The following is a 13687-nucleotide window of genomic DNA, read 5'->3' as shown; positions in this document are numbered from 1 at the left end:
AGGATTTCTATAAAAGTTTAGCACTCAGCTGCTCTCCTGGCCTCCATCTGCCTCCATTTCCCTGGTCCGTTCGGGTCTGTGGGGCAGCTCAGCTCTCCCCGCGCTCCGCCGGGCTCCGGTGCAGGTAGGGTTTGTGCCACCACCCCACCGTTCCTCTGTCCTTCCCCGAGCTGGGGGCTGTTCCTGCTGCCCCACGGCAGGTACGCCTGCCCCCCTGCACGGGGGAGCAGCTTCCAGCGTAGTCGCTCGGGTCTGCTTTACGTCCTGGGGTCTCTCCCATGGATGATTAACCAAGGGGGACAGAGCAGCCCAGTGCTGCAGCAGGGGAGGGAAGGCTTGGGTCCCCTGACCCGTTTTGGGTTATGCCCCCTGAGGCTTGCAGAAAGCCCTTCCCTCCCCTCTCCTCGCTGCCCGGAGCCGGGCCCTGTTTCTCCCGTCTCCTTGGTGACAATCTCATCACTCCTCGGCTTCTCTCCAGCACCTGAAAATAGCCGCCGAAAGCGGAGATGCCTGCTGCCAGCCCCCGGCGGTGCCCAGGCCGGAGCCAGGCTGCCCAGCTCAGCGCAGCTGTAAGGGCCCGGCCCCATCCCACCCCCTGCACCGCTGCGGGGCGAGGGCCACGGGGGACACGAGCAGCCACGCTGTCCTGTCACCCCAGCCCCGCTGGCCTGTCCCCAGCACTGAGCTCCCTGCCTCATCCCTCCTCTTCCTCCCTGCCTTGGGGTAGCACCAGGGGACAGGGGCTTTGCTCCTTGCACCCCGCCACAGGCCAGGGTCCAGCTGTCCCCCGGCAGTCAGACGGAGCCACTTTGTCCCCTTGGCCTGGCAGCTCCTAGTCCGCTCGCCCACGGCTGCTCCCGGGCCAGCACGGCAGCCCGCCAAGGGGTTATTTGAACCTTCCTGAAATAGCAATGGAGCCGGGAGCGAGCGGAGGGTGGGCTGGAGCGGGTGGCCCTGCGGGAGAGGCAGGAGGTTCCCCGGCAGGCGTGGGGTGCCCCTGCCGTGAGAGCCGGGGTGGCCGGGGATGGCTGAACTGCAGCAAGACCCCGGGCACGGGCAGGCAGGGCTGTGGCAGCATGGTGGGAAAAGGGTCCCCAGCTGCTCTGGCTGCTGCCAAGCCTGGGGACGGATCCAGCCCTCCTCCAGCATCCCCGGGGCAGGGGGGGATGCTGTGCCCCCCACCCGCTCCTGCTGCAGGACGGGCAGCACCCAGGCGGGCAGGCTGCATCCTGGTAGGTGCTGAGCACCACTCCTGGAGAACAGGGGTCCGCAGGGTTGGGTGACACGCTTTCTGCCCCCAGCCATCTCTCCATCACCCCCTCCCTCACACCCCCAGGGATGTCCCCCGGGGCCAGGGCCACCCCCTCCAGCTGCGGGGTCAGGGGGTGGCTCAGTGTCTGCGCGGTGGTGGCGGCGGTGTGTCCCCCCCCGTGGCGGCGGTGGGGGCATGGCTGGCATTGCTCACTGACACCCTATCTGCCAGGCCCCCGCCAGCCGCGGGCCCAGAATAGCAGCGCTGCCCCGCAGTCAGCATGGAGCGACTCCCGGGCCCCGCTGCGCCCCAGGTACCGCCGGGCTGGGTGGGGGGCCCGGCCCAACAGCCCCCCGCCTGGGGCTGAGCCACCCCCAGGGTGGGGTGGGGGGTGTGGGGGGCTGGTAACCCCCTTCCCACGGCCAGGCAGCCACGGGGACAAGGACACGGGGCATAGCCTGGCCTGCCTGCCCGCCCTGGCTGTCCCCAACCCCCTGGGGAGGGTTGGGGGACACTGGCATAGGGTTGCCTCCTTCCTGGGGTCGGCTCTGGGCTCTTTAGGGAGCAGTGCCTGCGCCTTTGTTATTGTAGGGTGGCTCAAAAACATTGGCTCTGCCAGTGGGTTTGTGGTCCGGGGTTGCTCCTTCTGCTGCGTACGCTGCTTTGTTGTGGTAGGGTCTCCTGGGGACCGGGGGGCACCGGGTCAGCTGGCCGGCTGTGCTCGCCTCCCTCCTGCCTGGGGTTGCCCCCCTTGTTATTGTAGGGCCTCCCCGGGCAGAGCTGGTCCCTGGGGGGCAGGTGGGGCTGGCGGGGCTCCCGGCACGGGAGGAAGCAGGACCGGGATTTACACCTTGGGGTGGGAGAAGGGAGAGGACGGGCACCGAGCAGCTGCGGGACGCGCTCAGCTCCGACAGCAGAGAGAGGAGCCGGGAGATCCCGCCATCCCCTGCCCTGACCCGCGGACCCCCGCTGCCCTCCCCAGAGTCAGGGCACAAACTGAGAGTCCTGGGCTGGAGCCACCACGGGGGCAGCAGGCTCTGGGGGTCCTGGGTGGGCTCACATCCCCACCCTGAAAGGACGGTCCCCTCTGCCCGGCTTGGGGGGGGCCGGGGCAGCCAGGTGGGTGCAGGCAGCACCCATGGGTGGGGGAGAGGCCAGGCTGGCTCCTGCTGACCCCCATCCTCGCTGTGTACCCCCTCAGGTGGCTTTGCTGGATGCTGCTGCCCGCCCCGAGGAGGAAGGTGGGTAGCAGGCAGCGCCTAGGCATGTAGGAGGGGGTGGCTGGCTCACTCATGCAATGAGTGCATCGGTCCTCTGCCCATACCCCTCCTTGCCACACTCCTCAGCTCCTTCCCAGCAGCTCCCGGTGCCCCCAGGCTGGAGAGCCACAATGCTGTGTGCTGCCCCCTGTGGAGGGGGGAAGCGGGGGGGTCTGTGGGGAGCACCCCCTCCCGCAGCATCCCCCCACTCCCCCCAGGCAGGAGGGTGCTGAGACCTGGCTCACCGGCCAGGGCTGGGGTGGGTTTGCCTGCAGGGTTCCCGGGGGCCCTGTGCCCCAGGGAGGAGGGGGAGGAAGAGGAGGAGGAAGAGGACAGGCGGAGGAGCCCAAGACCCGTCACCTTCACGCTGGGCAATGAGATACTGGGGCTGGGCCCAGAGACTGAGTTTCAGAGCCCCGACGCCGAGGTCTACATGCACTTCATGAGGAGCCACTGCTGCTACGACGCCGTCCCCACCAGCTGCAAGCTCGTCGTCTTCGACATCTCCCTGGAGGTGACAAAGTGGGCGATCAGTGGGGACATGCAGGGAGGGGAGCAGGCTCGGGGACCCCCTGACCCCCTCCCCACTCCGCCGGCAGATCAAGAAAGCCTTCGTGGCGCTGGTGGCCAACGGGGTGCGTGCCGCCCCGCTCTGGGACAGCAAGACACAGAGCTTTGTGGGTGAGTGCCGGCAGCGCTGCCTGGCTCCTTCCCCTGCCTGGCAGCGAGGGGCACGGGCAGTGCTGCCAGCTCCACGTGTCTCTGCAGGGATGCTCACCATCACCGACTTCATCAACATCCTCCACCGCTACTACCGCTCGCCCCTGGTGAGTGCGGCGGGAAGGGCACAGGGGTCGGGGTAGGCAATGGGGCAGGGAGGGGCCGTCCCCACCTCCCCTGGTCCCCTCTTCATCACTAGACCATGACTGGGGGATGCTCTGGGCCAGCCCAGCGTCCACTTGGTGCCCCTCTGCCTGGCACCCAAGATGTGATTCCTACGCTCAGGTTGATGGGGTGGGATGCCCAGGGAAGGGGGCAGTGCCCCAGAGCCCCCTTGGTCCCCTGTGGGGCCACCATGACCAGGGCATCTCCCTGCCTTCAGGTTCAGATCTACGAGGTGGAGGAGCACAAGATTGAGACCTGGCGAGGTAAAAAATTAGGGGGTGATGGGGGTGGCTGGGCTGGGGATGTTGTGTAGGGCATGGAGGTGGGCTCCAGGGGTGCGGGGCTGCGCGTGAGGGGGCTGGGGGACCCCCTCTCCCACCTCTCTCCCTTGGCAGAGGTGTACCTGCAGGGCTCCTTCAAACCGCTGGTCTACATCTCCCCGAGCAATAGGTGAGCGCCTGCCCACTGGGGGAGAGCACACCCCGTGGGGGGTGTGCCTGGGATGCAGCCCTATCCTCCCCCCACGGTGTCCCCGTCACCCGCAGCCTCTTCGACGCTGTCTACTCCCTGATCAAGCACAAGATCCACCGCCTGCCCGTCATCGAGCCCGTCTCGGGCAACGTCCTGCACATCCTGACGCACAAGCGCATCCTCAAGTTCCTCCACATCTTTGTGAGTGCTGGGGCTGTGTGCACGCACACGGCGGGTGTGTAGGGGCACAGGCAAGGGTGTTGGGGTGCACGTAGGTACCAGCCCAGCCCTGCCCTGCCCCACTGCAGGGCTCCACCATCCCCAAGCCGCGCTTTCTGAAGAAAACAGTGCAGGAGTTGTGTGTTGGCACCTTCCGCGACGTGGCCGTCGTGCCCGAGACCGCCCCTGTCTATGCCGCCCTGGAGATCTTCGTGGACCGCCGTGTCTCCGCCTTGCCCGTCGTCAACGATGCTGGTACCTGGGGAGGGGACCGGCGACTCCCCCATCTCCCTCTGCCAGTGGCTCCAGCCCCATCCTCACCCCAAAACCCCCCTTCCCACCAGCCTGGGTCCTGGTGTGCAGCGGGAGCATGGCAGGTGGTCCTCAGGGCCCCCTCCCCAGCCCCTGCGCTGTCTCTCCTTCCAGGGCAAGTGGTCGGCCTCTACTCCCGGTTTGACGTCATTGTGAGTACCATGCGTGTTTGCACGCCTGGGCATGAGTGTGGCCCCTCACACGCTGCTCACACATGCCTATATCCGTGCAAACCCACCCATGTACACTGATGCGTGTGCCAGTGCAGATCTGCCCTGTGTGTCATCGGGGCTCGGTGTCCCCCTCGCTGCCAGCACAACGGGGTGTGAGGACACATTTGGGTGCTGAGTGGGGCCACCTCTCCTGCAGCACCTGGCAGCCCAGAAGACCTACAACAACCTGGACATCAGCGTGCGGGAGGCGCTGCGGCAGCGCACCACCTGCCTGGAGGGGGTCCTCACCTGCTACCCCCACGAAACCATGGAGGACATCATCGACCGCATCGCCAAGGAGCAGGTGAGCGCCCGGCGCGCCTCACACCAGCACCAACCTCCCCTGCCCACTGCCCGACCTGCCTGTGATGCTCTGCCTGCGCCCACAGGTCCATCGCCTGGTTCTGGTGGATGAGAACCAGTACCCGCGGGGCATCGTCTCCCTCTCCGACATCCTCCAGGCCCTTGTGCTCACTCCCGCAGGTATCGATGCTCTTAACTCTTAGCCCGCGACGCTCCGTCTTTCTCCACTTGCACCCTCCATTTCTCTCCACTTCAGGTAGGCGCCGTCCCCCGCCACTGCGCGCCTGTCCCCTCCCCGCTGCTGGGTCACCCACACTTTGTCACCTCTCTGCTCGGGCCACCCACCTCCACCCCAGCCAAGCTGGCTCTGGGGGACCGAGGAGGCTGGGGCTGGGGTCCGGCAGCGCTGGGTGCCCAGGTCAGGACGGCAGGACCCGGATGCTGCTTGTTCCCAGGGACACAAGGATCACAGGGGATCCCTTCTGGGATCCTGATCCCTGGTGTGTGCGAGGAAGGATGGGGGCACCTGCCATGGAGACACCCCCAGACGCCCATCCAGGCAGCACGTGGGATGCAGGTTTTGCAGGTCCCTGGGCTTTGGGCTGGACAAGGGTTTTGGGGTGTGATGCACCCCAAGATAAAAGCCCTTTTTTGACCTTGCCTCGAAGGCCCCCCTGAGACCTGAGCCCCTCCAGTGCCATTCCTGGGGGACACAGAGGGGACAGACCCCTGCTCACGCACCCTGGACATGCTGCCCACCACTAGCCATGGGCACAGCGTGGCCGACCCACGGGCCATGGCTGGCAGAGCCCCGAAACTGCTTGCTCCAGGGATGGGGCTCACTCCCAGGCTGCGCTGGGACCGCGCTGCCTGGCTACCTGCACCTGGCTCCGCTCGCCCACTGCCTGGTGAGTCCTCGCTGGCGATGGGTGGGCACAGCACTGGCACCCACTGTGGCACCCATTAGGGGTGAACTGGGGAGGGGGAGCTGGCCCCTGGTGCCCAGCTGCTTCCCAAAGGTAATGATGGTTTCTTGGGGTGGTGCTGGGGAACGGGCTTGGGACAGCCCCGTGCCCACCAGTTCTCCCAGCAGTGCCCAGTTGCTCTGCACAGAATGGGACCAGGAGTGGTGTGTGTTAACCACACCAGACATGGGACCCCTCCATTTCCCCATCCCTGGTGCCCAGGGGGGTGGCTGTGCCAGGAGCTGCTGGGGCTTGCATCCAAGCCAGGGATGGAGACAAGATCCTGCTGTCCCCGTGGCTACCAGGGCGAGTTGGAGTGCCATGCCGCAGGGTGCCCAGCCCAGTGCGGATGCCCTCTGGGGGGTTATGGGCTCACATGCTCTTTCACCCCACAGGCATCGACCGATCCTCACTCTGAAGACACCAGGGAAATGTTGTCATCTCATGCGACTTGGGGGTCTCTTGCATGGCCCTGTGGCCATGGCAGGAGGCTCGGGCCTGGAGGCTCTCCACGGGGAGGTCCTGCCTGCCCACCCCGGTCCTGGGGCTCGTCTTGAGTCTGGGGCCAGATCCTGCCGGCCTTGGGGAGGCAGGGAGTGGGGAAAAGGGGGCCTGGGGGTGCCTCCCGCCAGTGAGCACGCAGTAACGCTCAATGGGCACCATGCTGCGAGGAGCCGTGCCATGCCCGCAGCTGGGCATGGGGACCCGCACAGCCCTGCACAGCCCTGGGGGACTCGGCCACCCCGCTCCCATCCTGCTGCTGGATTTGAGCGCTTAGGCCATGGCTCCCCCCTGGGCAAGCACGGTCCTGCCGGCTGCACCCACTGCCTGGTAGCGTAGGCTCAGCTGCACACACAGGCTTGTTTATTGTAGGGTCACGCGGGGCTGGAGCTCCCTGGCAGAGGCACAGCCTGTGCCGGAGCTGGTGCCAGGACGGGCACTTGCACGGGGACCCTGTGTACATTTTGGGGTGAGCAGGGGGTATTTATTTATTTGCTGGTCTGTTCAGCCTTGTTGTAATAAAGCAGCCTGCTCCAGGCACTGCCGCCTCGCCTTTCTGGGGTGCAGCCGGGCATTGCTCCTCCAGAGAGGAGCCAGGCTGGGGAGGGGCTGCCAGCTGCTCGGCAGGGCTGGGGCACCCAGCCTGGGATGCCCACAGGGATCCGCTGCAGCGAGGGTGGTGTGGGCAGAGGGTGGCACCTCTGCCCGTGAGGGTAGAGCCAGGGGGACAGGGACATCGGCTCACCACAGGTCATGTAGCCTTGATGGCTCCACCGTGGCAGTGGTTAACGGGTCCCCTCGGGGACACCGTGGGGACAGCAGCCTTAGTGCCAACAAGGTTTCTGCCTGCTGCGCCCCCCCAGTCCAGCTGGGCTCCCCAGCAGCAGGAAGGTGAAGGGGGTTCGCCATAGGAGCGCCCTGTACCCCAGCCCTCCAGGAGCCCAGGCAAGCGGCAACATATCCCCTGCCTATGGCTGCTGCCAGCTCTGAGCCCCTGCGATGGCCCTGGGTATCAGCCCCATGTCCCCTCTTGGGGACTGGCGGAGCTGAGCCGATCCTCTCCCAGCTGCTTTGCTCGGAGCGAGTCCTGCCCCTGTTTCCATGCCCCCATATCAGCATCTCAGTGAAATAATAGCTGATAGTGAAAGGTCCCGGCTGCTCCACACCCCCCATGTGCTGGCTGGCTCTGCCAGGGGACACGGTGCCAGCGCTGGGTGGTGACAGGCCCCCTCCCCATCGGGGGGACATACTGTGTTATTGCTCTGCCTGCCCCGGGCCAGGGCTGGCTCCATCCCTCGGGACCAGGTGCAAACCCCAAAGCCCCACCAGCAGCTTGACCCTCCCCAGGGAGGCAGGGGGGAAACTGAGGCACGGAGAAGCGGCTGAGGCCAAGGTCAGCTGTTCAGAGAGGACCCAGATGTCCTGGCTCCAGGCACAGATCCACGCGCAGCTACACAAGGACGGGACGAAGGAGACACCGAACGGCTGCAAGCCCCCTCCCCGCATCCCCCCCAACCCCGGCAGAGCTCCCAGATCCCCGACGCAGCCCAGCTGGGCACGGGATGGGGGGACACAACCCCTCGCGGCGTGTGAAAGGCACAGCAGTTCCCCAAGCCTCCTGCTCATTTGCGGTAGGGGGACATGAGTGCCCCGGGGCGATTTGGAGGCATCTCTCATCCCCCCCCTACCTTCCCCACAGTGGGGCTGGGAGCCCCCCAGCCCAAGTCGGGCAGGGGGTGGGTGCTGGGGTGGGTTTGCCTTCCTGCCCCTCCTCATGGGGCAGCGGGGGTCCCCGCTTGGCACCCAGGGTGGGGGGGGTCGGCACGCAGTCAGGGGGCCCCCGGGGCCCCCGGGCGAGCGATGAACTCCAGGTTGATGGGCTTGTCGGCCACCAGGACGATGCGGGACACGGATGTCACCTCCACGCCACGGGGGTCCGGCCGCACCTCGAATGCCTGGATGATCTGTGGGGAGAGGGGGGGTGGCAGTGCCTCGGAGACTCCCTGGGACCCCCATCCCAGCTCATGATGAGTTGCCTGGGGTGGGGGGTCCCTACTCACCCTGGCGAGGGCCAGGTGCATCTCCAGCTCGGCGATGCGGCGGCCAACGCAGGCGCGGACCCCGTAGCCAAAGGGGATGGAGCTGAAGGGGTGGTGGGGGGAGCCGTGGCCCCGGAGCCAGCGCTGGGGCAGGAACCGCTCAGGCTCGGGGAAGTAGGTCTCGTCATGGGACATCGCGTAGTGCGCCAGGACGAAGAGGGTCTGCGGGGCAAGAAGGGGGGGCTTAATGACCCCCACCTGGCCCCACTGAGTGCAGCAGGGGTCCCCACGGCACGGCCCCCACTCACGTTCTTGGGGAAGAGGTAGTCTCCGATGACAATGTCCTTCTCATAGAAGACCCTGGCGTTGGTGGGCACCACGGGGTAGACCCTGGGATATGGGGAGAGTTTATAGGGGAGCAGGACCCATCTGGGGACCCCCGTGGGAGAGAGCCACAGGCAGGACAAGGGGGAGCATCTCCCGCTGCTCAGCAGCTCTGTCCCCCTCCCCAGGGAGGAGGTGGATGGATGCGGCCCTGAGGGACTGAAATCCAGCCCTGCACCCTGCCTGGCCTGTGCCTCCATGTCCCCCATCACCAGCCACCCCAGCTGGTGCATCCCTGATGTGGGGGGAGAAGGGGCTGCCCCTGGCCTGGGGAAGGGGCCGTTGACAGGGACCCTGGGGCAGGGGCAAGGCTGGGCTGTACCTCAGCGTCTCCTTGATAACAGCCCGAAGCATTGGCATCTTGGGGATATCCTCAGCACCTGGAAACCGGTCAGCGGGCACAACAGCTTTCAGCTCCTGGTACAGGGTCTCCTGGATGCCTGCGTCCCGGGAGAGGTGGTAGAGGGCCCAGGACAGCGTGTTGGAAGTCTGGGGGAGGAGAGCACGGAGGGGAGTGAGGGAGATGGGGTTGGTACCCAAGCAGCCTTGTGCCAAGCGTGACACCAGTACGGCATCAGACAGCCCCTGCGCTGGTGCACAGGGAAACCGGGGGTGAGGAGCAGCGAGCACATGGGAAAATGAGGCAGGGAGCAGGGCAGGGGGCAGAGTGGAGGACAGGGCCTGTACTGACTGATTCCTGAGGGTTTGCCCCTAAGGGGTATCAGCCCCCCCAGCCCACCAGCCCAGAGTTCACAGGGGCTGGGGAACACGCCTGAGCATGACCCCGTGGCTTCCCCAGCCCAGAGCCCAGCGGGGATCCCCCAGTGGTGCCTGCCCAGCTCTCACCGTGTCCACGCCGGCCAGCAGCAGCTCGGCCACGCTGCCATAGACCTCGTCCAAGCTGAGCCTGCCGCTGGCCAGCAGGTAGCTCAGGTAGCCGGACACCTCCTTGCCCCGCTCCACCTGCCCCTCCAGCTCCTCCATCTTTCGGTCAATGAGGGTCTTGCCTGCAGGGACAGAGAGCAGGACCCAGCGCTGACGGAGAGACACCAGCCAAAAGGACACATGGATGGGGACTGCTCCACATGTGAGGGTCCTTAGGGGGTCTGATCGCACCACGCTGGGCCCCCATCATCACCGCTCACCGAAGGCGAAGATGGTGTCCCAGCTGTCCAGGTAGCGGTCCCAGAAGGGCAGCACCTTGCGGCTCCATCGGGGCAGGACGGTGGCGAAGATGGAGTTCTTGAACATGAGGTTGATGGAGTCGATGAAGCGCTGGGTCTCGGCGGGGACCTGCTGCTTCAGGCACCCGATGCGGGTCTCAAAGAGGATATAGGAGATCCCTGCGGGGGACAGGCCGCATCCAGAGCCCCGTGGGGATGGGAAGAGCGGGGCAGGGCAGGGGCGAGGGGGAGGGGGAGGACCCCCCTACCTTCCAGGGCGAAGCGATAGAGCAGATTGGCCACGTCCCCCACCAGCACGCCCGAGGGGCTGCGGCTCCGCTCATCCCGCAGCCGCACCATCAGGTCCGACACCACCTCCCCGATGGCGTCCGCGTACAGCACCGCCTCCGAGGGCTTCAGCAGCCGCTTGTTGAGGACCTGGCGCAGGCGGTACCAGCGCTCCCCTTCCCTGCGTGGGGACGGGACTCAGCGCCGGGGGCACGGCTGGGCAAGGGGCAGTGGCTGGCAGCAACTTCCCAGTCCCCGGGAACATCTTCCCAATGCCAGGCTAGAACCACCCCAGGGGTCTTTCCTCCCCTCATGGCCATGCCCTTCTGCCTGAGGGGGACACGCTGATTGCAGGAGAGGGAGCAATGCGAGCTGCCACCCAGACCCTACACCCGAGGAAGGGACAGGAGCCGCCTGCCACCCTGAAGAGCGCAGCCAGGGCAGGACTCACTCGGTGAAGGGTCCGTAGGGCAGGCGCCGGGTGTCCCGGTGCTCCTTCCACAGGGCCATGTCGCTCCGCATGGGGTACTTGCCCTCCTGCCGTAGCAGCTGCTCCAGCACCACTGGGCTCCCGATGTTGATGTTCTCATAATGCCCAAAGGTCGACTTCCAGATGGGGCCGTAAATGCGCCGGGACATCACCTGCGATGCACCAGAGCACGGCAGGGTGAATGGGACAGGGGCAGCACTGGGGCTGGATCGGTCCCTCCCTGCCCCACATGTGTCCAGCACACTCTGCACCCATCCCAGGGGCCCCTCAGCATCAGCTGGGCCCAAGCACCTGTCTCTGACCCCTCAGAGCTGGAACCATCCTTGAAACGCTCTGCAGATGGCTTGGGCTGGTGTCTCCAGGCACATGGCCTCTGCCAACCCTAGGCACACCAGGCACCAACTCCTGGCACAGGCTGGCACATCCCTCACCCACCCCAGAGATGCACAGAGGGCCTGGTGGGTCTTTTGGGGAGGCCAGACCAAGAAGGGACAGTGGGGACAGCAGGGACAGGGAAAACTGCCAAGCAGAGGGCTCTGCTGAGATGCAGGGCCACTGCAGCGGCTGTCGGAAGGTCCAAGCCCCACGAATGCTTCCAGCAGGGCTCCAGCCATGCTCTTCTCAACCTGGGGACAACAGGCCCCGCATGGGTCATTGAACCCACCACCTGATAAGAGTGGTTAATGATCAGTGCTGGGAGGGCAGCACCAGGCTGGGGCAGGATTGGGCTGCTCCCAGGGCAGGCTGCCGCCCCTGGGGCACGGCCATGGGGCCACGGCCTCACAAGCCAGCTGGGGGACATCCACCAGCGTCAGCCCTGCTCTGGGCTCTGCCGGTCTCAGCTCCCCTCTCCTCGGCCACACCCAAGGGCGCCATGCCTGCCTCCCCGCTGGGGAGCACTGTGACCCCCGTGCGCATCCCTCGGGGGCAGCCGGGCACCCCTTTGCAAGTGGATCTGCACAGGGCCATGTCCAAGGGGTGCTTTCCATCCCACCCAAGCACTGCCAGAGCCCCTGCAGAGCGGGGCCAAGGCCGGGGGGCTGCGGAGAACCTAGCAGGGAAGCCCTGGTCCCCGTTCCCCGCGGCTGCGGGGATGCACGTGGTACAATCTCCCTTGGTGACTGACTGCATCGCAGCCTGCGCCCGGATTCAGCTGGATTCGTCACCGCGGGGAGACGTTCCTCGCGTGTGGTGGCAGGAGGAGGGGGAGGGACGGCCGCCCCGGTGCTGCAGGCAGCTCGCCGGGCAAACACGCTGCGTGGGGCCGTGGGTAGCTGTGACCTGGGCCGAAGCCTACCCACCAGTGTCTGCTGGCAGCCAGGCCCCGGCATGGTGCAGGCCTGGGAGACAGAGGTCAAGAGAAGCTGGAGCTGCCGGGATCTGGGGAAAGGCACCTCCGGAGCGCACAGGCATCTATCTGCAAAGCCGGGCTGTGCTCGGAGCCCCAAGGGCAGGAGGGAGCAGCAGGGAGCTCCTGTGCCCCCTCCCCGAGACCTCGCTGCCCTGTGACAGCCCCTTCTCCAAACAGCAGTGCCCGGTGCTCTGCGGTGCCGGGGAGGCCTGATCCTGCACGCTCCTCCCGGCCGGTCAGAGCACCAGGCCATGGAAGATGCCGCCTGGCTTGCGGCGAGCCAAGCCCATCGCTTGCTTCATCCGATGTATGAGGAAGTGTTGACAGAAGAAAACAAACACCCTGCCTATCCCTCCCCTGCCTGCCTGGGTACCATCTGCCCAAACACCTGCCCGGCTGCCTGCCCCCCAAACTGCGGCCCCTCCAGGTCAGGCTGCCCGTGGATGCCAGGACCTCGTGAGCTGCCCCCGAACCTTTGCCCTGGGCTCGATGCTGCTGGAGCAGCCCTGGGCTGGCAGGACCCTCCCAGGGCCACCCATCTCTGCGCTGGCCCCTCTCCGTGCTGCTCGCCCCAGCATCACCCCACGGTGCAGGGGTGCTCCCCGCCGCCCAGCCCCTCCCCTCCCCGGCCCTGCCGCCCCCGCTCAGCTCCCCGCGGTCACTTGTAGGCTGCTCTGCCCCCCAGAGCCCATCTCACCCTGCCCCCAGCACGCACCCGTTCCCCCCCTTTGCAGCCCCCCCCCCAGCATCCTCCCTGCAGCCCACCCGGGAGCCCCTCCACCCCACGCACCCCTCCCACTCCCCGGTGCGGGGTCCCCGGCCCCCCGCGCACCCCGCAGCCCCCCCGCAGCCCCCGGGCCGGGCTGCCCCGGCGCACCTGGAGCCGGTGCGTGTGCAGCAGGTAGCCGCGCAGAAAGAGCCAGACGAAAGTCCGGAGCAACCCCGGCCCCGGTAGCTCCTCCGGTCCCTTCAGCCGAGCCGGCCCCGCCGCCGCCGCTGCCGAGCCCCCGCTCCTGTGCGGCGGCCCCGGGCTGCTGCGCGGCGGCGGCGGGCGGGAGCGCAGGAGCAGCGGCAGCAGCGGCCGCCGGGCCCCGCCGCTCGGGCCCGCCATGCTCCGTCGGCAGCGCACGGGACGGGGCGGGGCGGGGAGGCACCGGGGAGGCACCGGGGGCGGCGGGGGGCGGCACCGGGGGCGGTGCGGGGGGCGGTGCGGGGGCGGCAACCGGGCACCGGCACCGGGAACGGAGCATCGCGCACCGGCTGCTGCGCACTGGGTACGGGGACCGGGGACCGGGCAGTGAGGAGCGGGCACCTTGTGCCATCTACCGCACACCCGCTACCAGGCCATGGGTACCCGCTACAGCGTACCGGGTACTGGTTCTGGCACCCCGGGTACCACGTGCTATATACACCGAATGCTGTACACAGGGCACCGCTCACCGGCATCACACACCGTGCACCGGGTGCTAGGTACCAGGAATTGGCATCGGCAGGACCCGGTGCCACGTACCAGGTACTGGGTGCCACATGCCGTGCGCTGCACGATGGAAGTGTGCGCCAGGCAGCTGGCAGCCAGCGCTGGTGCAGCACAGT

General features: G+C 67.2%; 2 protein-coding genes across 2 annotated transcripts; one reads left to right on the top strand and one right to left on the bottom strand.

Moving 5' to 3' along the window:
* Positions 1–1532: 1532 nt before the first annotated feature.
* Positions 1533–5568, top strand: PRKAG3 (protein kinase AMP-activated non-catalytic subunit gamma 3; the record flags this gene model as incomplete). Its single annotated transcript, XM_082311525.1, has 12 exons — positions 1533–1565; positions 2454–2497; positions 2764–3025; positions 3111–3192; positions 3280–3338; positions 3614–3659; positions 3792–3846; positions 3942–4068; positions 4176–4341; positions 4513–4550; positions 4768–4914; positions 5000–5568. 12 exons carry the CDS (start codon positions 1533–1535, stop codon positions 5114–5116), a joined length of 1176 nt encoding a protein of 391 aa, XP_082167651.1. The 3' UTR covers positions 5117–5568.
* A 2332-nt stretch (positions 5569–7900) lies between these two features.
* On the bottom strand, positions 7901–13205 carry CYP27A1 (cytochrome P450 family 27 subfamily A member 1; the record flags this gene model as incomplete). Its single annotated transcript, XM_082312235.1, has 9 exons — positions 7901–8343; positions 8440–8640; positions 8727–8808; positions 9125–9291; positions 9649–9809; positions 9948–10145; positions 10235–10434; positions 10705–10895; positions 12972–13205. The coding sequence occupies 9 exons, from the start codon at positions 13203–13205 to the stop codon at positions 8209–8211; spliced, it is 1569 nt and encodes a 522-aa protein (XP_082168361.1). The 3' UTR covers positions 7901–8208.
* Positions 13206–13687: the final 482 nt, after the last annotated feature.

The sequence above is a fragment of the Platalea leucorodia genome, assembly GCF_965183815.1.
Source record: "Platalea leucorodia genome assembly, chromosome: 5".
Classification (NCBI taxonomy): domain Eukaryota; kingdom Metazoa; phylum Chordata; class Aves; order Pelecaniformes; family Threskiornithidae; genus Platalea; species Platalea leucorodia.
This window is presented reverse-complemented; position numbering and strand designations above follow the sequence as displayed.